Source organism: Ostrea edulis, chromosome 5, assembly GCF_947568905.1.
Source record: "Ostrea edulis chromosome 5, xbOstEdul1.1, whole genome shotgun sequence".
Classification (NCBI taxonomy): Eukaryota; Metazoa; Mollusca; class Bivalvia; order Ostreida; family Ostreidae; genus Ostrea; species Ostrea edulis.
Window position 1 is genome coordinate 16,324,090 of NC_079168.1, and position 26,029 is coordinate 16,350,118.

The 26,029-nt window shown below is 34.1% G+C and overlaps 2 protein-coding genes across 2 annotated transcripts in view; one reads left to right on the plus strand and one right to left on the minus strand.

The window, feature by feature from the left end:
- LOC125648817 (GON-4-like protein) overlaps nucleotides 1–18,976 on the minus strand; it is a 51,969-nt gene extending 32,993 nt beyond the window's left edge. The window contains exons 1-13 of the mRNA XM_048875804.2: nucleotides 18,686–18,976; nucleotides 11,987–12,369; nucleotides 9,812–10,058; nucleotides 9,448–9,594; nucleotides 8,568–8,690; nucleotides 6,044–6,205; nucleotides 5,709–5,810; nucleotides 5,294–5,465; nucleotides 4,348–4,476; nucleotides 4,031–4,130; nucleotides 3,640–3,754; nucleotides 3,353–3,442; nucleotides 2,751–2,889 (exon numbers count right to left, since the gene is read on the minus strand). Of these exons, the coding sequence (XP_048731761.2) occupies nucleotides 2,751–2,889; nucleotides 3,353–3,442; nucleotides 3,640–3,754; nucleotides 4,031–4,130; nucleotides 4,348–4,476; nucleotides 5,294–5,465; nucleotides 5,709–5,810; nucleotides 6,044–6,205; nucleotides 8,568–8,690; nucleotides 9,448–9,594; nucleotides 9,812–10,058; nucleotides 11,987–12,363 (1,903 nt within the window). The 5' untranslated portion in view covers nucleotides 12,364–12,369; nucleotides 18,686–18,976. The remainder of the gene's footprint in view (nucleotides 1–2,750; nucleotides 2,890–3,352; nucleotides 3,443–3,639; nucleotides 3,755–4,030; nucleotides 4,131–4,347; nucleotides 4,477–5,293; nucleotides 5,466–5,708; nucleotides 5,811–6,043; nucleotides 6,206–8,567; nucleotides 8,691–9,447; nucleotides 9,595–9,811; nucleotides 10,059–11,986; nucleotides 12,370–18,685) is intronic.
- A 225-nt stretch (nucleotides 18,977–19,201) lies between these two features.
- Nucleotides 19,202–25,926, plus strand: LOC125648833 (metaxin-1-like). Its single transcript, XM_048875826.2, has 8 exons — nucleotides 19,202–19,327; nucleotides 19,472–19,541; nucleotides 19,957–20,033; nucleotides 20,943–21,035; nucleotides 22,347–22,526; nucleotides 23,050–23,126; nucleotides 23,818–23,975; nucleotides 24,080–25,926. The coding sequence occupies exons 1-8, from the start codon at nucleotides 19,244–19,246 to the stop codon at nucleotides 24,289–24,291; spliced, it is 951 nt and encodes a 316-aa protein (XP_048731783.1). The 5' UTR covers nucleotides 19,202–19,243; the 3' UTR covers nucleotides 24,292–25,926.
- Nucleotides 25,927–26,029: the final 103 nt, after the last annotated feature.

Genomic DNA, 26,029 nt, shown 5'->3' on the forward strand with positions numbered 1-26,029 from the left:
CACATGTACGTGTATAAATCAAGCATCACTGCCACACAACCACATGTACGTGTATAAATCAAGCATCACAGCCACACAGCCACATGTACGTGTATAAATCAAGCATCACTGCCACATGTACGTGTATAAATCAAGCATCACTGCCACATGTACGTGTATAAATCAAGCATCACTGCCACACAGCCACATGTACGTGTATAAATCAAGCATCACAGCCACATGTACGTGTATAAATCAAGCATCACTGCCACATGTACGTGTATAAATCAAGCATCACTGCCACACAGCCACATGTACGTGTATAAATCAAGCATCACTGCCACATGTACATGTATAAATCAAGCATCACTACCACACAGCCACATGTACGTGTATAAATGTCGCTGAACATTGTTCTCGGTTCGGAATTGCTGCTTTGTTGTTGAAAGAATCCTCAACCAGAATTATTTTTCTCATTAAACTTTTCACAAGTACTGTTAGTGATCATGATATCAATAATTCCTAAACATTGATAATGGCACAAATGTGCATAAGAAACACCTCCACCAACCCATCACCCTAAAAACAATTCACAAAACAAAGAGTACAAAAAAATTGTTATTGTATATGCCTCCTACTTCTTTATTTAAACTACATGTATATATAGAAAAGGTGACATTTACCCCAAAATTTGACCATTTAACTTGAAAAAATCATTAAGGCCTAAATCAAAATGTTGTTTGTTTGCTTTTAGGTGATTGACCCATGAAAACTAATTTCTATTGCTCTTTATTTCATAAATTTTATTTATTTTTATCATCTTTTGTCAATTTTTATTTGACTGTGTGTTTTTATAAAAACTAGATTGGGTCATTCAGATGCTTGATTTAACACTCTGTTAAAAGCTTTAAAGCATTTTAATGATCTACTCTTGCATGTACCAAATTTCAAACTTAGCTTGTTTGACAATTACCAGCAAAATGGACAGCGTCAAGAGAAGTTTGAGAGTATGATTCCGTCAAATACAGATTTTTTCACTATAGTGGTGCAATGTGGAAGCACTTCCAAGGAAATATGCAGTATTAACCGAATAGAGGAATATTTTGATTTTGAAAAACACAGAACTGCCATTAATACATCTGTTAAATTTGAACTAGCATACAACAGAGGGTGGCAAAGGATCAGGAGATGCATACAATACATAAAGCTATAAGCAGGTGCAGGATTAACATGCATAGAAAGAAAGATATGCATACACAGTAATATTAGTTTTCCTTTATTTGATATAATACACATTGTTTCAAAATTATTATAATAATGCATCAAAGTACCAATATTAAAGCATATAATACATGTACATGCAAATCTTTTCATAATTATCAATTCACATATGCCTAAGCAGTCATCTACTAGTCATGATCAACATGCCAGTGACATTTGATGACTGTAAAGCTTTTTCTAGTTATCAGGTCAACAATTGATCTATGAAAACAAAATATAATAGAAAGTCAAAGTGACTCATGGACCTGAAAATCAGTAAAGGTCATCGTTCAGTCATCTTCAGCCTGCTTTTGATGTTCAATGACTACATGTATCAACAATCTCTTTCTGTGTGGTCCTATCTGGATCTTGAAGACTATATTTTGACTACTGAGACCCACTTACTTTCTGTGTAGTCCTATCTGGATCTTGGAGACTATATTTTGACTACTGAGACCCACTTACTTTCTGTTTGGTCCTATCTGGATCTTGGAGACTATATTTTGACTACTGAGACTTACTTACTTTCTGTGTGGCCCTATCTGGATCTTGGAGACTATATTTTGACTACTGAGACCCACTTATTTTCTGTGTGGCCCTATCTGGATCTTGGAGACTATATTTTGACTACTGAGGCCCACTTACTTTCTGTGTGGCCCTAACTGGATCTTGGAGACTATATTTTTATACTTTCTGTGTGACCCTATCTGGATCTTGGAGACTATATTTTGACTACTGAGACCCACTTACTTTCTGTTTGGCCCTACCTGGATCTTGGAGACTATATTTTGACTACTGAAACCCACTAACTTTCTTTTTGGCCCTACCTGGATCTTGGAGACTATATTTTGACTACTGAGACCCACTTACTTTCTGTTTGGTCCTATCTGGATCTTGGAGACTATATTTTGACTACTGAGACCCACTTACTTTCTGTGTGGCCCTACCTGGATCTTGGAGACTATATTTTGACTACTGAGGCCCACTTACTTTCTGTGTGGCCCTATCTGGATCTTGGAGACTATATTTTTATACTTTCTGTGTGACCCTATCTGGATCTTGGAGACTATATTTTGACTACTGAGACCCACTTACTTTCTGTTTGGCCCTACCTAGATCTTGGAGACTATATTTTGACTACTGAAACCCACTTTCTTTTTGGCCCTACCTGGATCTTGGAGATTATAATTTGACTACTGAGACCCACTAACTTTCTGTTTGGCCCTACCTGGATCTTGGAGACTATATTTTGACTACTGAGGCCTACTTACTTTCTGTGTGACCCTATCTGGATCTTGGAGACTATATTTTGACTACTGAGGCCCACTTACTTTCTGTGTGGCCCTATCTGGATCTTGGAGACTATATTTTGACTACTGAGACCCACTTACTTTCTGTTTGGCCCTACCTGGATCTTGGAGACTATATTTTGACTACTGAGGCCCACTTACTTTCTGTTTGGCCCTATCTGGATCTTGGAGACTATATTTTGACTACTGAGACCCACTTACTTGGTTTGATTCTCTCTATTTGCTCCCACTCCTCCGTTTTATTGACCAGGTTCACGGCTTCTCTCAGATTTGCAGCATTATACAGGGAATTAGGGGTCATGAACTGTGTGTTTGTGACACTGAACTGATTTATTTCCATCTGAAGTAAAATGAAATCAATCATGACTCAATAATATACTGTATACATATGGCATAATAGAGAGCTTGAATATACATTTTGAGCAAACCTATATGTATTATAGTGGGTTATATATGTGTAGTTACCCATCTCAACCTTGCAGACCATATTTCACACAAAAGTTAAAAACTTGTAAATTATGAAGTTAGATTTCACCCTTCTCATTACTATAACTTCCTCTTGGCATCGTACACACTTAAATGGTATCTTCAATGCTTATATAAAAATTTCATATAACTATACAAATCAAATTATTTTGAAACACCATGTATAATTTTTTTCTTACATTATTTGCAATACAATTTCTCATACAGAAACACCTTCATGAAAATAGAAACTCTAGGAGAAGAACCCTAAAGGTTTTAGAACTTGTTTCTCATCCTTTCGTAAGTACTGTACATACTGTTTATTCAATATTTCTTACCAGAAGGTTTTTACTGTAAATAGCCACCTCTTTGTATTCAGCCTGATTTCCCATTGCAGAAACATACATCTGTGTCAACAACTGTACATGCTGTGAAGGTAGGAAATGCCCAACTCAGTATTATAAAATATACATGTATATAAATAAGACTTTAAAATTAACTTTACATTTTTTACAAAAATTATGCACATGTGAAATTGTTCGAGAAAATGTCTTCTGAACATTCATATATACGTTAAAAGAATCTGAATTCCTTTCATTGTACAGTGTGTTTACTATCAGCTCACCTTTCTCATCTGGTCTGCTATCTGTTCTCTCTCATTGTCTGAAATCACGTAGTTCTGATTTTCCATACCTTGTTTTTGACACTCAGTTTCTATCACCTGTCTCTTGAAATGTGTTCTGATAAAACAGAAGTACATGTTCATGAATGTAACTTGACTTTGATATGTGTTCTGATAAAACAGAAGTACATGTTCATGAATGTAACTTGACTTTGAAATGTGTTCTGATAAAACAGAAGTACATGTTCATGAATGTAACTTGACTTTGAAATGTGTTCTGATAAAACAGAAGTACATGTTCATGAATGTAACTTGATTTCATGCAAAATCCATGAATTTTTTTTTTGAGATGTCATAAATCTGTGTTTGTAGGTGCCATATTTTATTTAATTACTTTGCTTTGATTTTCATGGCTTTCTTTTCATCCTCTTCCATGGGCTGAATTTCCTGATAGTATTCAAAAAGTTCATCCATCAACTCATTCATTTCTTTCTCTGTAAACAATCAAGATAACCTTAACTGAAATTTGAACTACAATGTACAAGGTTTCTGCTTTAATTCTTTCATGATTCCTACTTTTAAACTCCATTTCTAGTCACAAATTCTAATAAATCTTGTAATCTTTAGAAATTGTTTTGATTAGTCATACGTGTATGAAAACAATAAAATAGAAATAAGTCAAGAAAATCAAATAGTTCTTCAAAGACTGACTGGATATTTTCACCGCCCTGTCGTCCCTCAGCTCCTCGTCACTGTCAATCATTTCGTCAATTTCTTCCAAGTAATTATATTCAGGGTCCTTTTCCTCATCATCGACTCCATCATTGGTGTTCTCGGATTCTGTTTGTCAAAAGATACAAACAAACTGATTGTCTTTAATGGAAGAATTATTACATTGTATCAAGGGGCAATTTTATCAAACTGCTGACTAAAAAGTAGATATTGCTAAGAAGTAAATAATTATGATTCAACTTTCTAATGCCATTATAAAACTAAAATCATGAACCAACTTTTATCATTGTGTAAGAAATATAAATTTTTTAACTTCTTTTCTGATCAACATTTGTGGTCATAACAAGTCACATGATTCATGCATAAGCTGTAGATATAGACTCACTCATAAATATTCACATTTTCAATGTTTTTGTCCTTGATATCTGTACATATAGTAATGATTGCCATTTCCTCATGAATGAACTGCAGTTGTAAACAACGTGTATACAAATCTTGATAAATATAGTATGTCTATTTCAGCAGCTGAAAATTTGGGCAGAAATAAAAGCAGAATGTAATTATGAATTTAATTTTTGAAAATACATGGGAGAATGACCTGCAATGCTTCACACCAGCAAACTTTTCATGGGGTTGTAACCCGCACCATGAGGTATGCCAGTGTGAAATGTCGCAGTTCATTCTCTCATGAAATGAAAAAAAAAAAATGAAATTTATTTCCTAACTATCACTCATCCTGAACACATTTTCATCAGAAATTTGCAAGTAAATGTTGTCACTAATAAAAGTTGGTTTCCACTATCTTCATAAATATGTACTTGATTTTAAATGTTAAAGAGTGCTTGCTGCACCAAAGCTCTTTACGAGGAGAATTTTAAAAATAATTCAGTAAGTAAGCTATGTAAAGACAGGTTTATCAACACACCTGGGGGTTTATACAAGGACTGCAGAAAGCCTTGCCAGTCTTTATCATCACACTGATTATCATACATGTCTGGGGTGAAATCTGGGGGGACAAATGTGGACTCCAGGTCAGTGATGGAGGTGTCCTCCAGCGATAACTTTGATCGTGTTCTGGCTGCAATGGTCTGGTCCTCCTGATTTTTACAATGAACATCTACTGATTTTACTAATTAATTCATTACACATGACAAAAGTTTTTAAAATTGATTTCAAGGGTAGAATATTACTGTTCTAATCATCACATCACTACTGTCTCAAAAGAAACTCACTGCAATATACTACAAGTACATGCAATCTAACACAGAAAACTATTTCACACATGTAAATGTACAGTTTGAAAAAATTAGAATACTACTAAAGGAAGTTTAATCATATACCCGAGTTTTATCTGTCAATTCTTCTACATCTTGGAACTTCTTACTGAGCGACTGTCTATATAATGGCAATCGGACTGGTGGTCCCATTGGGCTCAGAAAAGGCTACAATGGAAGAATTTAGTAATGCTAAAATGTTTGGTAGTTTTAATTATTCATGGTTGTACACCATAGCTACAGGCAGATTCTCTAATGGTGTTAACATACTATTTCTAGCACAATTTTGACTTCTCACAGAAATTTAAAATTGTCAAATTCAGCACACTGCATATAACTTGTAAATGAAAATTGAACATATTTACTATCACACATAAATCAGAGGTGTGTAATTCACCGACCCCCTTATATTCCGTTTCAGAGCTCGGTGTATTCCTAAGATCTGAAGTTGACTCCACAGCTGTAGGAGTACTGGGTGTGACTGGGGTGGGGGGACAGGGGGAACCAAAGTCACTCATCTGTGACGAAGTCACGCTCTCACCGTCTTCATCACTAAAGCTTTCCTGGAAAAACAATCACTTAAAATTCTAGTATCTTTAATGAATAAAAAAGAGTGTTTCTTGGAAACGTGTGTTGGTGTGTTGCCTATAATGGCATTGATCAGTATGTGAAGGCATTAATTGTCAGATGACCTCCATACTACGAACACACATTCTAAATGTAAAAGTTTTCACAGTTTCAAAATTCAAGAGTGTGACAGACAGACAAACAGACTGAAAAAAAAAATCCACTCCAAACTGTTACAAAGCTGTAGGGTACGATGAATGGACCATAAATGTAACCAATTATTACCATAGTTCACAATGGGAAATCATGCACGTAATGTGTGGTAATAAAAAATTGTGTCAAGACCCCAACTAAAATTTTATTATGACCATAGAATAACAAAAGTAAAAAAAAAAATGAGGTCCATGTATGAAAAATTAGAAATCATGACATCACGTATATACAAACACAATGTACTGTTATATTTGGGACATGCCCCAGACTGTTCACATCCACCCCTGATAATGAGGCTGATTAAAATTGATAGGTAAACAATAATGAAATGTCAGTACAGAAAGTCTACAGTTCAGAAACGACAAAACATGTTTATGACTTTCACACCAGGAATACATAGATAAAAATAAAACAAATATAACCTCAATTAGAAAACAGGACATTACGGTAGTCAGGTATATATACAGTACAATTAGTAAACAGGACATTGCAGTAGTCAAGTATATACAGTACAATTAGTAAACAGAACACTGCAGTAGTTGGGTATATACAGTACAATTAGTAAACAGAACATTGCAGTAGTCGGGTATATAAAGTACAATTATTAAACAGGACACTACAGTAGTTGGGTATATACAGTACAATTAGTAAACAGGACATTGCAGTAGTCAGGTATATACAGTACAATTAGTAAACAGGACATTGCAGTAGTCAGGTATATACAGTACAATTAGTAAACAGGACATTGCAGTAGTCGGGTATATACAGTACAATTAGTAAACAGAACATTGCAGTAGTCGGGTATATACAGTACAATTAGTAAACAGGACATTGCAGTAGTCAGGTATATACAGTACAATTAGTAAACAGAACACTGCAGTAGTCGGGTATATACAGTACAATTAGTAAACAGAACATTGCAGTAGTCGGGTATATACAGTACAATTAGTAAACAGAACACTGCAGTAGTCGGGTATATACAGTACAATTAGTAAACAGAACACTGCAGTAGTCAGATATATACAGTACAATTAGTAAACAGAACATTGCAGTAGTCGGGTATATACAGTACAATTAGTAAACAGAACGTTGCAGTAGTCAGATATATACAGTACAATGAATGTTGGGAAACATGTCCCTGACTGCTTTTACACCCACCCATAATATGGAGGTTAAAAAGCGAAAGACTAAATGTAACAGGGAGTGTGTTCGAGATCGCCGGTCCCTTTGTTCTCGTGCTCCGTTCACAGAGTCGTGAACAACGAGAACATGCACACGAACGTGTTCTTGTTCTTCGACCACACTACCTACAGAGGTGGTCAATCTAATTAAAGTCAGATCTTAGAATACGCTCACAATCGCTACAATAGGATCTGGCATAACCCCATAGGGGGTCATGTCCGCATGACCTTTCACTTGGAATATTCATGAGAACTATCAACCAGTCAGATTGCGCCATACAGACAATGATGGCTATTTAGGCTGTTCCTAGCAATTCGTAAACAAATTGCTGTAATCTCTCTCCCACGAAGTTTATTTCACACTGTAGAATTGTATATTTTCGCATAACGAATTTTAAACTTTCGCAATAATGCCTAATCTATTCCGTTCATACAAACAACAAAACGTACGATATGAAATACACCCAAATTAAATTAATTGTGAATTCCGATTTATGTATGAATAGGGATGGGTACGATTTGAATAGTTTTCAAGACGGTTTACTTAAATAACACAAGGAATATAATGCCAGTCGACGTAAACGGTGCATTGTGACGTCGCATCTAGCTGCGATGTGTTTTCTTTCAAACCAAACACGCAGCCATTTTCCTTGAATTTGTGAACACCGACGATTTCAAAGCCGATGCCCTGATTGGCTGACATAAAGTTCATCTGAACATGACCCCTAATCGGGTTATGTCAGATCTACTTACACAGAGTATACGGCGCGGATCTAAGAAGTATGATTTTAATTAGATTGAGAGGTGGTGTGAGTTCTTGCACTTCGAACCTGTTCTCCGATTGCGTACTCAATGTTCAGGATCGACAAGAATTTGTACTCATACGAAGAACAGCGATCTCGAATGCACTCAGCAAGCCTCACTCCATAGGAATGTGACCTATTTAAAAGTACATGTAACTGACCTCTTTTTCTTTATCAGGATTGTAGTCATCGTCCTCCTCCTCTTCACTCAGTTCAATGTCTAGAATCGTCTTCACGTGTTCCTTCTTCTTCTTCAGTGGAGTCAAGGGCCAAGGGTGCATCACCTTCAATCCAATACGGACAATAATAGAACATTTATAGTATTGTCTTCACCAACTTGATTAAAATACTGGAAAGGTGCATGTTCATTTACATGAACAAGTACTACATCTGGGTGTTTACATAGTAAACTTTTCTCAATAATTTCAATGATATTTGATGACTTTCATATTCAGTGTAACAAAACAAGATTAATATTGCCAATTTGAAATAATCGTATGTATCTGAACATGCATGCATTTCCCACCATTAATCATTATAAATTACAAAGTGATCTTGATGCTGAAATAAACTACACTGTACATGCCCATGTACCTGAACCACATCAATCCAAGACATGCAACGATAAATAAAGTTTGAAACGTTAAAATAGCAATCTAGACTTTAGAACATTTCATTTTCAATGCAACCTAATTTACACATAAGTTTATGGATACAAAGAATAGTCACAGAAATTACCTAGTACATGTCATATTGACTTCATGAAATTATATCTAACCACAACACATTTACAAATTATTACTGTAAAAGCATTCATTTTCATAGGATCAATTTTTTTGGTTTGCAAAAAAAAAAAGAACGAAAAAGGGTGGTTTGTGAGGACATGTTTTCATGGTTAAATAACTATTTTTATAATTTAGTTCTGTTACTTTGGCTCAAGGAGGACTTTAATTCATAGGTATGTCCAGTGTATTTATGGTAGAAAGAAAATTAATCACTTGACAGTGTGTATCTTTGGATACATGCTATATAATTTCTTACATCTCCTGTCTCCTCTATGACCTTTTTAACTTTTGCCCTTGTCATTTTAGGTTCATAGGTTGCCGCTTTCAATTCTTCTTTGGATGCCAACTCATTCAAGATAGTATTCTTTACCATGGCAACCACATGCTCATTTGTAATGACTTGCTACAAATACAGAAACAGGACAACGATTGAAATGTACTTTGTATGCTAAAAACAGGATGTATAAATTTTACAACAGAAAAGAATATGAAACACAGCTAACTTACTAGTTCTAAGTTAAATTTTTTAGTTTCTTTCTGTTTTCAATATCTTACATGAAGTATCGTTTTATGAGACCAATCAGATTATTCTGCAGCCAAGATGTACTTGTATATCTTACATGGAGTATCGTTTTAACATTGAAAGCAGTCAGTTTATTTTTGCTGGCGTTTTTCTCCAATGCTTTGTCCAGCTCTGTGTCAGACTTCTCCTCAAGAATTTGCCACCCATCACTGTCGGAGTCATCAGAGCACTCGTTGTCAGCGAGAACTTCTTCCTCTGTCGCTCTCGGAACACTGGCATCCTTTTGAAACAGTTTCTTACTAGGGGCCAGCTTCTTTCTTTTACAACTTATCAAATTTGGTTTTCTGTAAATACATGTCATAAGAATTTGTTTGAATTTAAATTTTACACATTACATCATTAAAATGTTGCAGACTCTAAGACAAATCAGATAAAACACACTCAGGGTGGACTATTTTGTGTCACAATGGGATATCAAGTTTTACACTTTTTTTCTTAAAAGCAGATTTATTTTGAAACCTATCAATGATTCTTTTTGTTATTATGAGACAAAACTGATTTCATTTAAAACATAGCTTCAATTACCATTAACTTTCCTTGCAAAATTATTTTTTAAATAAAATCCTTGTTATGTTCATTGAAATTATAATAACATGGAAATCATTATATATTGTGATTTATAGTCTGAATTTCATACTTTCTATGAGTAGTTGGCTTATTACATAATTCTAGAAAAATTGGGACAAGAACTATGTTTCTGAATATTGTAATTCATTCATTTAATTGTATTGGGCTATGAACTCTACTCTGTACACAATATTGTAATTATGCTTCTGATATTTCACTGTTCATCAATTTTATACAAAACTCTTTGTAATATTACTTTTCCAAGTCATGAAGAGTAAAAAAGAAAATATATTCTATTTCATCAATTAAAGGGACTGATTCACAATTTTCCCCAAAATTTTGTTTTTCACTTTTAATGATCAAAATCTACTGTCTAATGTGTTTAAAAGAGTTCACATAAAAAATGAAGGTTATACATGTACATTATCACAGAAGCTCATTTTTGAGAGTTCATTATTTGTTTTGTAAAGAAAGATTGAGATATGTTGTTGTTTATGAAATTTTCAAAAGAAATGGAAATCGATCTAAGTTTATTATATCTTTCACATTCCAAGCATTCCCTGGGAAAAGTGTGTAATTTAAAATTAAAATTTGTGACTATACAAAACTAAGATGCTTTATATTACAAAATTAATATTTCACTGGTTTGTTTGTATACATAAAAAGACTTGTCTTTGTTTACATAAAACAGACTCAAGGCTAAAATATTGCTTTTATTTTTGCATTCAGAAGGTCAAAATTTTGGCTGTCAACATTAAATGAGTTATATTCTTAATGTTTAACATCAAAAATGAAAAATACATTTTTCAAAAATCGTGAACCAGTCCATTTAATGTTTTTAAAACTGTCCTTACTAAAAATAGGGCTACGGACTCTACAAAAAGTGAGCATTTTGCACACTAAGTTCCAATTATCTGATACAAAGAAGTAAATTTTCATTGGAATTAACTTGTGAATAGATGCCATACCTGAAATATATTTGTAAATTGGTTGCCATATAAACCATATACAATATTTCAAGCAAAGTATACCTATAACCCTGAAAAGTGGAAACTATCACACTTAATTAATAGTTGTATAATTGATAGCGAAAATTTTTCAACCTTCGTTAGTTGGGTTAAACAGAAACATGTTGCCGAAAACCTGAATTATTTTCTTTTTTCTTCAAGATAAACCACCCCTTTCAAGCAAATCTTCTTTAATCACGAAATAGTGTTAACGTTTCATTAAAAATAAAACAACAATAGATTTGAAAATTTTTCCCCCTCTCCTGACCGACCCTAATTTTTGAAGAAGAAAAATCTTTAAACCAAGAAATAAAAAAAACTGTGGCCTAAAAACTTGTATCTTACAAACTGTAAATCATATAAGACAATGGAAGCATGGGATAATTTTTGCATAAATGACTTCTTTAATTTTGAGCTTATAATGGTCAGACCCAATTTGAAGCTTCTTTTTAATGGTCAGACTTGATTTTGAGCTTTTGATGGTCAAACCTGATTTCTGATGTCCAGCTTTTGACAGTTATACTTGATTTTGCACTTTTGACGGTAAGACCTGATTTTGAGCTTTTAATAGTCAGGCCTGATTTCGCATTTTTGATGGTCAGACCTAATCTCATGCTTTCAACCAATTGATGTTTTACCCATGGCTTCGCTTGATCCCTCTTGTTGGTGTTCTTGAGGACATTTTGACACAAAGCTTTAAAGGCAACTCATTTTCCCTCGTGTTCTGTGACTCTGGATTTCTCTTCTCTTCTGGCGAGTCTTGCTGTAAATTTCCATCTTTATTCCCATCAATCGTCTCTGACAAATCATTTGATATTTCTCTTTTTTGTATGTTAAACTCATCGGTCTCTAACTTGTCCATCTTTCTCATGTCTTGTTTGTTAGATTCTTCACTTCTCTCCCCCACGTCTTCTTCCATATCAGACACTTCACAATTCCTACTGCCATGTTTTTCTTCATCTGATGTGCCACTCTCCAACAAATTTCCCACTTCACTGCCACTTTCTTCATTCATTTTACTCTGCAATATAAACATTAATGTTCTCTATGAAAGGTGAAGATAACGAACAGTGATCAATCTCATAACTCCTACAAGCAATACAGAATAGATAGTTGGGCAAACACGAACCCCCTATAACTTTATTTAAAGAATCATTATGTAGTTTGAGTCATACAAAAGTTGTGTTTGTTTTCTGTTCTTTGTGAGATCAAATTAAATAGCAATACCAGTCTGTCTGTAGAAATGTTTTTTCTTATTAAAAACATGTTATAAATATGTGCTGTCAACTGATCTCATAATTCAGTGTTTAGCAAAACATCAAAGACAGCTTTTAAAGTCAGTTTGAAGAACATTAAACTGCTTTGAAAATCATAAAATGTTAGTGATCATGGGGTTAAAATTTCTGCTCATGTATTTCAAAAATACAATGAAAAACTTATCTAATGTTAAAAACATTTCTAAGGTTGGTGATATAATTTATGGTTAGTTAGAAACAACAATTTTTATTTTAGGCCCTGTATCGATGCCGAGTCGTTTGCTGAACTACACGGATTGAATGAGTAATTCTTACCCATGATGACTGGACATTATAATACTCTCTTATGAGTAGCCATGAAATATAAGGTGATTCCACCCGAGGGTTGCATAAAAGCTGTGAAACCCGAGGCTTTGCCGAGTGTTTTACCGCTTTTTTGCAACCCTGAGGGTGGAATCACCTTAATGTTTCATGGCAACTCATAAGAGAGTATTTTTCTCTCATATTTTTAGAGTTTTCCGTTTTCCTTGTGCCTAGAGACGCCATTTTGAGAAATTTCCAATTAATTAATTTTTTGCTGTACATTAAAAATAACACCAGAATCGAATTCTACGACCCTCATTTTGGTAACTATGTTGCCGACAAAAAATCGGCCGACGAGTGTATAAGTGAATTGTATTAGAGTTATTCCTCTTTGAATAAATCAATAATCAGGGTAGTGCGTGACGTAACTCGACAGTCCATCGGCGCGAAACATTTTGACAGACCTAATCCACAACTTCACGGTTTTTTCTTCTTAGAGGAGCATTGGTATTGATATTAATTGAGCAGTTATTTAATGACAAGTGTGTGAAGAGAGATTCCAAGTGGTTTTTGTTGGTGAATATGGGCATGACTAGACTTTCGTTTTCCACGCGTTCAAGGACTCGAGTCTCTTGGACATTGAAAGCACTTATTTCACCTGAGACACTGTCAGTAGACGTTGACAGGGTGAATTTGGAGGTAGGTCTAGAAGTAATAGACCGTGTGGGCTGGGTTTCTGTGAACTGGCATAATGTACAGGATGACATAGGTGTATGAGGAATTTCTGACTGTTGTTGAGTAGGCCTGAGTATTGCCAGCCACCTTACGATACGATGCTTATCACGATACGGTCATGCGATACAGCATGTATCACGATACAGTAGTCACTAATGGAATAAACTGATAATCTTTACATATTGTTGTGTTTTTTACCTCCACAGTATTAGAATTTATAGAATAAACGTCTCAACAACAGTTTACCATCTCAGCATTTGAATCTACCTCGTTTCCCGCCATTTTTAAATGTTAACATTTGTATGGTCTATGTAGATGTTAAAGTAAGTCAATAAAAATTAACTCTTACTGTATCGTGATATATACCTGACGATACGATACGCGTATCGCGAGTCCTTGCGATCAATACAATCGATGTATCGCTGTATCGTTACACCTCTATTGTTGAGTGTGCGGTTATTGTTCAAGGAATGTGTATTTTTGTGTCCGGTCACATACACCTGGAGATATATGAGGGACATTACAATCTGTCATTTTTTGTACAAGAGTGTTGCAGACGCTAGTGTTCGTCAATCGAGGCGAGGTAAGTTGCAAGCTAGTTGTGTATTGATTATGACATCACGGGATATGTAAGATAACGTCTCGTGATATGAAAGATAGAAATATCTTACATACCTTTCTTTCATAGAATATCTGTATCTTACATACGTAGATATGAGAGAAAAAGTCCTTTCTTACTTTCTGATATTTTTTGTGAGAGAAAAAAATAATCTGAAAATTTAGTTGTCAAGTTCTTGTCTCAAAAAGGAGAAATGAAAACAAGTTTTTTCTTATTAAATTTTCTTTTTGCTGAGTTTAAAATAAATTAAGAAATGAAGTCCAATATATCACATATTGTATCCTATGATTGCATCTATGTATTTTGAAAATACACAGTACAGTCCTAGTATCCTGATATGTGAAAAGTAACATGTTGATGAAAAATTGTCGGAGTTCAAAATTTTGTCATTATGAAGTCAGTGAAATTCATTTGCTTGACCAACCTATGCTAACACGCTGCACTGCAATTGATGTCTCATGTCTTCAAGCATGACTGTGAACCTTCTCCATGTCTGTGTAACAGGTTGGGAGAAAATGCAACATACACTGACCAGTCCGGAATGTGAACCCAGGCCCCCTGATGAAAGTTCAAACTCTAGTCAGGTGCTCTACCAACTGAACTATTGGGCAACTTATGATGAAACCCGTCTGACCACCACATTTAAAAAAAAAAATTTTGTTTAATTGTCATCGTCAAATTTTTCGGTTTCTCAGTTTGTTTCCTGTTATTCCCTAGATGCAGTCTATCAGTGATGCACATCTTCTATGTCTGGTTTTGTTTGAGTCAAAAAATTTTGGGGGGGGGGGGGGATCTCTTTTCTTACCCATATGCAGCTAACAGTTAACAAATCTATCCATTATTTGCTTAAATTACATCACATTATTGTTGTGTGCTATCTGAACAATTTATGTCCAAGTCACTTCTACCTACTTTTACCTGTTTTTAAAAATACAGATAAATAATAATTAAGGCGCATCTTTTAAACAGGTCATACGTTTTATGTATCATGTTGTGCAATTCAGACAGTGTAAATTTGAATACTTTGCGAGGGTAAAGAATGTACAGGAAATGCATGAAAAATCACCCCAAAAACCTTTAATGTAAAAATGAATGACACTAAACTTTAAAATTAAGGTGGGTCCTTAGTCCTGGATTTTTGGGATTTAGGTAGCATTTTTTTGTTTGGAATCAACAAATTAACATTCAGAGAAATGAAAAAATGCAAATTAGTTAAGGACTTCCATATTAATTTTCATTACAGACACTACTGAAGTCCTGTACCCCTATGTAGATTTTACTGAAATTCATTGGAAACAGTTATTTGTCATTATTTTAAAATAAAAACAAAAAAATTGTTTAATTGTATTTATTTATCAAGAAACATTTCAATAATTAAGACACGTCATTTTCAATATGTTCATTAAGTTTTAGAATAATGCGTGCAGAATTATTGAATTAGAGTTATTCTCCAAAATGTTAAAAAACAAAGAAATGTAGACACAATTTCCTTATTTTGGTTTATATATAATTTTTTTCTTTTTATATTAGTAAATGTACATCTGTTATAGTTATTTACGAAAAAAATCCATACCTTTCCTTAATTTCAAATTTATAGCTTCTAGAATATGTATAAAAAACCGAAGTCTGGCACCATACAAATGAGCTATTCAAAATCACTCATGGATTATAATTTTATGTAATTTCACGAAAAGACACAGATAATGATTCCTTATCATCTTGGTAAAATGTTTGAAAAATAAAGGAGATGTATCGCATAATGGACTTAATAAATAATTTATTGAAAATGGAGTTATTGTCCTTGGATTCAATATTTTGAAACATATCATTGACTATTCAAATATAACTACGACTTATGAAATATTTTATGGCTGACAATTTTTAAAAAAAAAAATAACTATTGAAAAAGACTCCAACAAAATTTATGTTTCTGTCATGAAATCATTGACTTTGCACAATCTTATGACGTCACAGGAGTGTGGAACTACATTAATACAGATTTGTAAGACATTCTAGACTTTTTATCAAGTAGCTCCTAGAAAATGGAAGTGGGTGTAGTTATTGATGCAAATTTGAAAGGTTAGAAAGTAATCATTTTTTTCTCCAATATTTTTGTGGTATTCATCGTCAGTGGAAGTGAATGAAAAAATTTGGTACACACCCATATTGTACTGTTCCTGTGTTTGGCCACGGAATGCAAGTAAAGGAAAAAGTAGGTAAAAATAGCTACCTGGAGTAGGTTTAAATACCTCGGTAGCTATATGTAGCTACGTAGGTAGAAATAGTCTTTGGACTGGACCTGTTATCTACGTAGACCCTGTAGAAATAGTCTATAAGTAGAATGTGGGACGTTTCAACCCTAGAATATATTGCGTCGAAACGTCTCACGTAATTTTTTTATTGATAACTGGGACATTTCGACCCAAAGTTTAATCTTAGACTCTCTCTCTCTCCATGTATGAAAGGCGAAGATAACAAACAGTGATCAATCTCATAACTCTCACAAGCAATACAAAATAGATAGTTGGCAAACACGGACCCCTGGACACACCAGAGGTAGATTAGGTGACTAGGAGGAGTAAGCATCCCCTGTCGACCGGTCACACCCGCCGTGAGCCCTATATCTTGATCAGGTAAACGGAGTTATCCGCAGTCAAAATCAGTGTGCCAAGAATATATATATGTATGTTTTTATAATTTATTTTGTTTGATGTGTATTTATGAATTGATTTTGGAATGTCAGTGTTATGTATTTATGATGTTAAATAAATATGTTTCAATGTTTGCCACTTGCGTTGTTAGTTATGGAGATTTTGATTGATTGTATCTTGCTTAACGTCTCGCTCGAGAATGTTTCACTCATATGGAGACGTCACCAAGACTGGTGAAGGGCTTCAAATTTAGGCCTATGCCCGGCGCTTACGGCCATTGAGCAGTGAGGGTTCTGTAGCGTGTCACACCTAACGTGACACGGGTCATCCGTTTCTAAGGTTATCTCCAAGGACCCGTGACATTCACACCTGATGCCGAGCGTTTGGCGATGGAACTGTCACTACCTATTTTAATAACGACTTAAGTCTGTCGCGGCCGGGATTCAAACCCCGGCCTTCCGCATGCGGGTTGAACGCTCTAATCTCTTGGCCACAGCGGCAGTGGTCGGATTACATAATGATTTTTGTAAAGTTTGAAATCAAATGCTTATTTCTGCATTGGAATTCATTATTATATTAATCGGTGCTGTGACTACAAAGGGCAGCGTGCAAGATACCTATGATCAAATGTGAGAAAATTGGCGCTAATTGGTGGACTCGAAAGCGAAGCCTTTAAAAATTAATTAAGAGGCAGTGTTTGGCGTGGAGACGATAATGATGATATCAATGTATACACATCCAAATACATATAAAAGTCACCCCAAACAACCTTCGTTACACTCTTACATGTTAAGAGTTGTTGACGATTCAAGATGTCTTGTAAGTTGAATTCATATTATTTTACTAAACACTGATTTTCACATAAGCGTGATATTTCCTCATTAAAAATAGGCTAAAACTGTCAGACGAAAAGAAACACAACTGATCATCAAAATGTATGAGGTTAAAATGTCTTTGGGGTCGAAACGTTCAAGTTATATTTTTCAAAAAAATGGGGTTGAAACGTCTTAGGTCAAAACGTCCCGCTACCCTATAAGTAGCTACGTAGGTAGAAATAGTCTTTGGACTGGACCTGATAACAGGTTGGGAGCACTTCCCCTATAGCGAGATATTCTTGCTAAAATGCGATTATTCCTCTCCAGCGAGAGTAAATATATCCCGTACAACCGAGAAAAACACCCGTGGAGTACATCTCTTCGTGCTTCACGTGAAAAGAAGAAAAAGTGCTAAAATGTCAGATACTTCTGCAAATCTATTAATCAAAACAAAAACACTCACGATGTGTATTGGATTTCACACTGCTTCCCTCTTACGCAGCAACTTTGATATGCAATTTTTTGACTATGATGTCAATTTCAACATGTTCAAAGAAACAATTTGCATCATGTTGAGTGTGTGTCAGACTCACATTTCTTCAGCGTTGCATGGGATTTGCCATTATTTTCAATAAAGACGCCAAAACACCTGTTTATGGTAATATTTATTTCTCGCTAAAAAGGGATAATATCGCATTTTAGCGAAAATATCTCGGTATAAGGGAAGTGTTCCCAACCTGGTTAAATGTGAAGACTCAGTAAAATTTACTTAATTGCTGCATAGATCTTGGCTTGCCTTGGTCAATCGAGTGAATTTTATTGATTTTTAAGATAAAATTTGGAACCCCTAGTCCTAGTGTACTGTGGGACGATAAAACACTGTACATGGTACATGTCATGTATGATATAAAAAAAAGGAAAAAAAAAAAAAAGAGCGTCTTTTCTGAGTCGGGCTTACCTTGAATTTGCACGGGACTTCATTGGCTGTTTCATTTTTTCACATTTTTCATAACTGGCATGATATCAAACTCTTTGTCATCCTGAAGATGTAGAGTTAAAATAAATTTGAATCAAAATGAAAAACACCGAACCGCCATTTAAACCGGATAATAACAAATGAATATAATAAATAGAATGATGTTTGTGTATTGAATTCCGGATTATTCTATCAAAAACAACATGAACTGAAATGGTTATGAACACCTACATATGCTACTAAAACAGACTTTTATGTCTTATCTCTATCATTGACCCCTATTTTCTCGATATCGAATCATCTGGTTTTGTGAACGAACGAACTGCACTACGCGTATAACGAGACGAAAAGCTGATTTGCGCAGTGAAAATGATATTCAAAAAATATTTGATAGCTTTGAATTTACTAGTTACAAAGCCAAAAATCTTTACCAAAGAAAAAAATCTTTAAAAGCATCTATTAACCATGTAGATCCATAACTCGAAACATTTATTGATCGCATTGATTAGTACCGAATTTAACCCGCGTGTCCTCTAAAACATGGCAGACGAAATCAAAACATTAGAAGTATGGTCTGGTGAATGGGGTCTTCCCTCATTTGATCATAAATGTTTGGCAGTTCAGGTTATTCAAAGTTTACTTATCTAATGAATAGAAAACAATATGAAATAAACTCGGGATTCAAATTGCTTGTATTTTCTTTTAGCAGAGCCAGAGGAAATTCAAACGTTACTTTTTAACTGTTTATATATTCTTTTATCTTTTCAGTCATATTGCAAGTTTTCAGGAATACCTGTAAAAGTTACAGCAAGAAACAACCCATTGAGGTCGCCTTCAGGTGTAACATAATGATTATGATTTCATTTATACAGAATACTTTAATTTCCAATTCAGATTCCAAATTGAAAAATAAAATGGTCACAAACATGAGATAATTACAACAATCAAGAGACAAAATGCCAATATTTCTATAACAATAGATGACAAGGCATATTCAAGCACACATAATTATATTTATGTTGCTTTACATGTCTGGCACAGGTGCTTGGGTCTTGAAATATGAATACACATCTTGACCATATGCATATGTTGATTATTAACATATATGTATTAAGGTTAGATGTGTAATTATGGGGATTTTTAAAAATCAATTTCAATCATGATTTACTTGTTTCCTTATTGTAAAATCATAAATCTAAATTCTGATCAAGATCAAAGGTGTCAGGAAAAACATCTTTTTCTACCTATTGCAGGGTCACTTCCAGTTTTCCGAAATGGAGATGCAGTGAAATGTGGTGTTATAAGCATCTTTGAATATTTAAAAGAACAGGTATTAGAATTTATTTCAAGAATGTTGGTGAACCCGGTCCTATGTTCATTCCTAACTGTTCCAACCCCAAGTCATTCCAGTTACAATTATTGTAGTCAATCCATCCCCATATATTTTTTATAATTATTTTTTCACAGTAATGTATTTTAGCAAGATGAAGGCAGATGTTGTATTTCTAGTTTATTTACAAATATACTCATGCACAACATTTTTGTTGAATAACTTCCAAGTTCAATCTACACATCAGTCCATCTGCTTTCAGTGTAGAACTAACATACATCTGCATTAGACTCCGATGTAGAACTGCTCAAACTTTTAAGACTTAATCTTAGCCAAAATCCCTACGTTCCCATGAGAACATCGGTGACCACTAGATTAGGACGCTGACAGACAACATCTCCTTACCCATTATAATAACAATACATCTAGCAATAAATGCTGAGCATGCATGCATGCATTCAAGCTGCACTTATAAACAGAATTAGTGAAACTCGAAATTATGACAGTATTTATATTCAGATATATTTCCAATGTTTTTCCTTTGATATTTTTACAAATTGGAATGATGGGCATATCCTCATGAATGTGCTGCAGTTGTAAACAATGCGTACATGAATACAGAATTGCTTGATAAAGTATAGTACATCTATTTTAACAGTTGGGAATTCAAACAGAAATGAAAGTAGCTAACACGCATCTTAATGTATGAAACAACTAGGGGACAGAATGACTAGGGGATGGATTGTACAGTGTATTTAAAAATACATTTTATACTGTGTACAAATAATTTTAGGCCACAGTCATTATAAATTTCAAAATGTTTTCACTACTTTACATTATTGAACCAATGTTCAACAGTGTATTTGGGCCAGTTGAATATTTGTTGACATTTTTAAAAACTTTTTGCAGAACTTTGGAAATGATGTGTCACTCTCTAGAAAGCTCCAGGCTGATAACAAAGCATTTCTCTATTTTCTGGAAGAAAAATTAAAACCTGCATATGTGAGTCTCAACAAATTGTAAAGTATTTTGTTCATGTATTTTGTATTATTTGGTCAACATTTTGCACAAAAATATTATGGATAGGCAGGACACTGGTCATGTGATTGAAATATATGTCAGAAACTCTCCATCATGATAGTGTCTGTCTTCACTTTACTAACTATGACATCATAGCCAACTGAACTGAACTATGTTACATCTTGTAGTTGGCAATGACATTATAGGTGTTGGGTACATTGTGAAGTAGCAGTTAACTAACCTTTGTGCAGGAATATTACTTAAAGGGAAAGGCAACCCAAAAGATTTTTACATGATAAATGATAGGATTAATCATATGATAAAAATTTGTCATACAATTCTGTTGATGTATGGCCTAGATAAGCTTCTGAATCAGTACTATGTAATTATTTTTTTTTTTTGAAAATATTTCTAATGCATGTCAACAACGTCTTGCATAACCATTAAGTCAAAAATAATTCAAAATAAGCCCTTTAAAAAAATACCCTCACTGGTTATTATAACAGAACTTATAATAACCAGTGAGGGTTTTTTTTTTAAAAAGGGCTTATTTTGAATTATATGTATTTTGGACTTATGGGTATGCACGACATTGACATGCAGTAGAAATATTTTCAACAAAAAAATTAATTAAATCTACTCATGTAGCTTATTCGGAAGGGGGGGGGGGGGGGGGTCCTGAACCCAAGCACCTGTGAGATCATCAAAGATGTGCATGTGGTAGATCTTACGAATAAATAGGTTGATGCCTTCCTGGCAAGCAGTTGGTTACACTAATGCGAAGGGGAGATGTGAAAAAAGGTTATGACCAAGACTACTTAAAGTGCACGGATCCATCATTTGCGTAATGACAAGTTGAGGTTCAAGACATTTGTATGAAGAACGTTTACCGTCTGCCTTGTCTGCGACTCGACTGAACGTCTTCTTTTCTCAATTTCTTCTTGTGAAAGAACGGGCTCAAATCTATACGGCTCCAAACTTAACTGTTCATGACTTGTCATGTTTACAGTGCTGCTGATGAAATAAACTGGAATAGACGGTGTGACGTCATAAATTAAACTTCAATGGCCACTCTCTTAGCGGCGGGTAATTTAAAATACATGATAGATTAATATTGATTTAATTGTTAAGCAAGGATTTTTGTTGTTAAAGACTGTCAATTACGATATCAGTAGTAATACTTTATTTATCAAAGCAACTATGTGGTTAGGGTTGCCTTTCCCTTTAAGCATTACACAAAAATCTGATTTTTTGGTTGTGTATTGGTTATAAGGAAATTTTGTCTTTCTACAGTTACACAGTTGGTGGGTAGATGCCCATGCTTTCACAGAAACCACACGGCCACTATATGCTAAAGCATGTGGTTTTCCACTCAGTCTTTATGTGACAAAGAAAATGATGACATCTGCATCAAATGAAGTGTACACACCACTGCAGAAACAAGATGTAACCGAAGAAGATATTGACAAACTGGTAATCAATCGTATATTTTTAGTTCATCTGAGCATAGACTCAAGTGAGTTTTTGGCTTACCTAAGCTATAAGCTCAAGTAAGCTCTTATGATCACATGTCTGGCATCTGTCCGTAAACTTTACACATATCAGTCTTTGTCACATGATCATGTAGTCTTGAGTCTCTGGATTTAGTTCATGTCACTTATGATTTTTAAAATGAAGATATTTCTTCATTAAAAAGAAAGTACTAAAGATATCCATAATATTAAATTGCTTAATACGCATTGCCTTTAGAAATTTGGTTCTAATGTTGATACTTGGCAACTTAATAATGATACAGTGTATTTGGGACCCCCATTTACAAGTTTATATATTTTGGAGAATTTGTACTCATTAGTGATGTCTAATAATGATGAAGTACTCATGTTTGTAAGTTACAAGTATTTATATTTTATGCATGCCATTGTCTCACTTTGAAATCATACATGTACATGTAGATTCTAGAAATGTAAAATTCAGTAAAAATTTCTTTTTCATACAGATATATAAAGAAGCTAAAGAATGCATCAACCTACTGTCCTACAAACTCGGGGAGCAAGACTTCTTCTTTGGAGACTGGTAATGACAGTTTTACTCAGGGGGTTGTACAACATGTAATGAAAGTTTTACTAAAGGGTTTTACAACATGTGAGACTGGTAATGAAAGGTTTACTCAGGGGGTTTTACAACATGTAATGAAAGTTTTACTAAAGGGTTTTTATATCATGAGAGACTGGTAGGACATTTAGGAATTCATAGACTTTTTAGTGCAACCATAAATTAGTGTGATCTTTTTTCAAAAGTGCAAAAATAAAAATACTGTTACACTTTACTATATTCTGTTTCGTTCAGTTTTTAATGAATCAGATGTAGAAACAACTTCAATGTTATAAGGGGTGAGATCAAAAGTTCAATGTCTGACAAAAAACTAAATTCACATAGTTTTACCCCCTTTAAAACTAAATATGATAAATGTTGAAAGTAATTGATTTACAAGTGAAAATAAACAAGTATAAATAACACTGTATACCCTTTCTACTGTACATTAACACTATCAAATGTTCATTAAAATGTAATATTTTTATGTGGTTTTTAACAGTCACAGAGATTTTATACCTCTTCCCCCTAACTATTTGAATTTAGATTTTTATCCGACATCGAACTTTTGATCTCGCCCCTAAAGCAATTCAACAGATAATAATTCATATCTTTCAAAACAACTTGCAAGTAGAAGCAATTGTGTACTGGTTTTATTTGATTTTATTTTCAGTCCAACATCACTCGATGCTATGGTATTTGGGTATATTGCACCTCTAATTAAAGGACCACTGACCAGTAACCAGCTGGTCAAACACATCGAGAACTGCCCCAATCTCTGTAACCATACCAATCGTATATTATCCAGGTTCTTCCCACTCTCTCAAGATGGCAAGTACACAAACATGTATATGATGCAAGTTGCCTCTGGTCTGGAAATCAAATACTAACTATTGATTGAATGAAGAAATAAATGATCTGTAAATAATTTTCAGATGTGGTCAAAATGAGGAAGGAAGAACAAGAAAGAAGTGAAGCACTTAAAAGAGATGCTTTGGACTTTCCGAACAAAACTCGCAATATGATTTTAGCTGGATTGTTTGCAGCAACAGCAATGATGGCTTATGCATATTCATCAGGAGTAGTTAGAATACAGGATAATACCAATGGGGAAGATTATGAAGGAGAAGAAGAGGATGAGAATTAGTGATTATCTGTGTGTTAAGACATGTTTGTATAGCATGGTGAAAATAGATTGACACACCGCAGGTGAAACGTGACAAAGTTGTGAGTCGATCATGTCATAAGATGTCTATGTCCAGTAAATGTTTGTTTAGTCTGGTCTTCATCCTTCTGACATATAGTTCCAAACCAAGATAGATTGTGAATGCAAAACAGACATGTATTTCAAAATTAAGTTTGAAGATGTCAGAGCTATAACTGGCAAAATGTATTGGTTTGGGGATGAAAAAGTAGCTAATACATGTACTAATACAGTAACTTTTAAATTGGTGCAACTCTTGAATGAATCATCTTTAATATTTGGTAAGTTACTTCCGATTTTGAAGATTTGTTGCAGAGGAAGTACATGCGTTTTCATATTATCTTGTGAAAACAGAAGAATGCCTCTGATTTGAGGTGTTTTCACTCTGCCATCTAGCACACTGTACTTTTTAAGGAGGTGTAACACATATCGACGTTAATGAAAACTATGGGATATGTAGAGAATTTAAGATATTGTAGTGTTGGAAAATTAAAACTTTTGTCATATATTGAAAATTGCAATTTTGGTGCAGCATCAATCATTTGAATTAAATTTTAAAAATCCCTTGCTGGATTCTAATGGAAGACCAACAGATTCTCAGCCATAACACCTTAATCCAAGACAAGTGAAACAAACTCTAAAGTATACTCAGCCATAACACCTTAATCCAAGACAAGTGAAACAAATTCTAAAGAATGTATTTCTGATTTAATCTTTACATCAATGGTAAACATCCATCTTAAACATTTTATTCATCCATAACCACAAATTTTGCTATTCAGTAACAGTTTGTGATCCCTCATTCACTACAACCAGCTATAACCATTGTCCTTTTACACAATTGATTATCTACCAAGTAATTCCATACACACCAAAGAGAGGTAGCGGGGGAACACTATGCGATACAACACAGTTCAATGTGTGCATTATGTACTCTCTGTCATGTGATATTCATGTTACCTCCACGGTTATGAAATTAAACGAGCACGTCTGCAGTTGTGTTCATTTGTCACAAGATTTTTTTTTTCACAACATGTGCATATATAGGCAACGGTTCTCTTGTTCCAAATGTTATTACTAGTGATCTCATAAATGCTTGATATTGTCTCGTGTGTGTATCGTACAAAATACAAGTTTAGTAATAATAGATTACTAATGTTCTGATTCGTATAAAATTTACAAAAACTTGAAAAACTTGATCACAACTGAACAAGTCTACAGAGGAGGGCAAATAAAATTTACAAGGAATCTCCAGTTTTGTGATAATTTACAGTAAAACACACTTATAATGAATTCATGTAATATTTATTCCACCATGATAGGAAAATAACGAAACTTTTATTGGCTATAATGAAGTTTGGTTATAATGAACTGTTTTTTTTACAGGCTTTGGAGGTTCACTATAACTGTGTTTTACTGTATATGGATTTCATTGTATTGCATGTATTTTATTAGTGATTATTTATGAAGCGGTGAATCGTGATACAGATTAGATATGATGTTCTTGGAACTTGGAAGTAAATGTATTTGTGTATTAAGGGTCTAGTAAAATATTAAATAAAAGACAATGAATATTTATCTGTTTTTATTTTTCCTTTCAAAAGCTGTGGAACATATCACAAAGTCTTTGTGTCTTCTCAGGTGACTAACATGCTCAACATACATATTTGTGTAATAAATA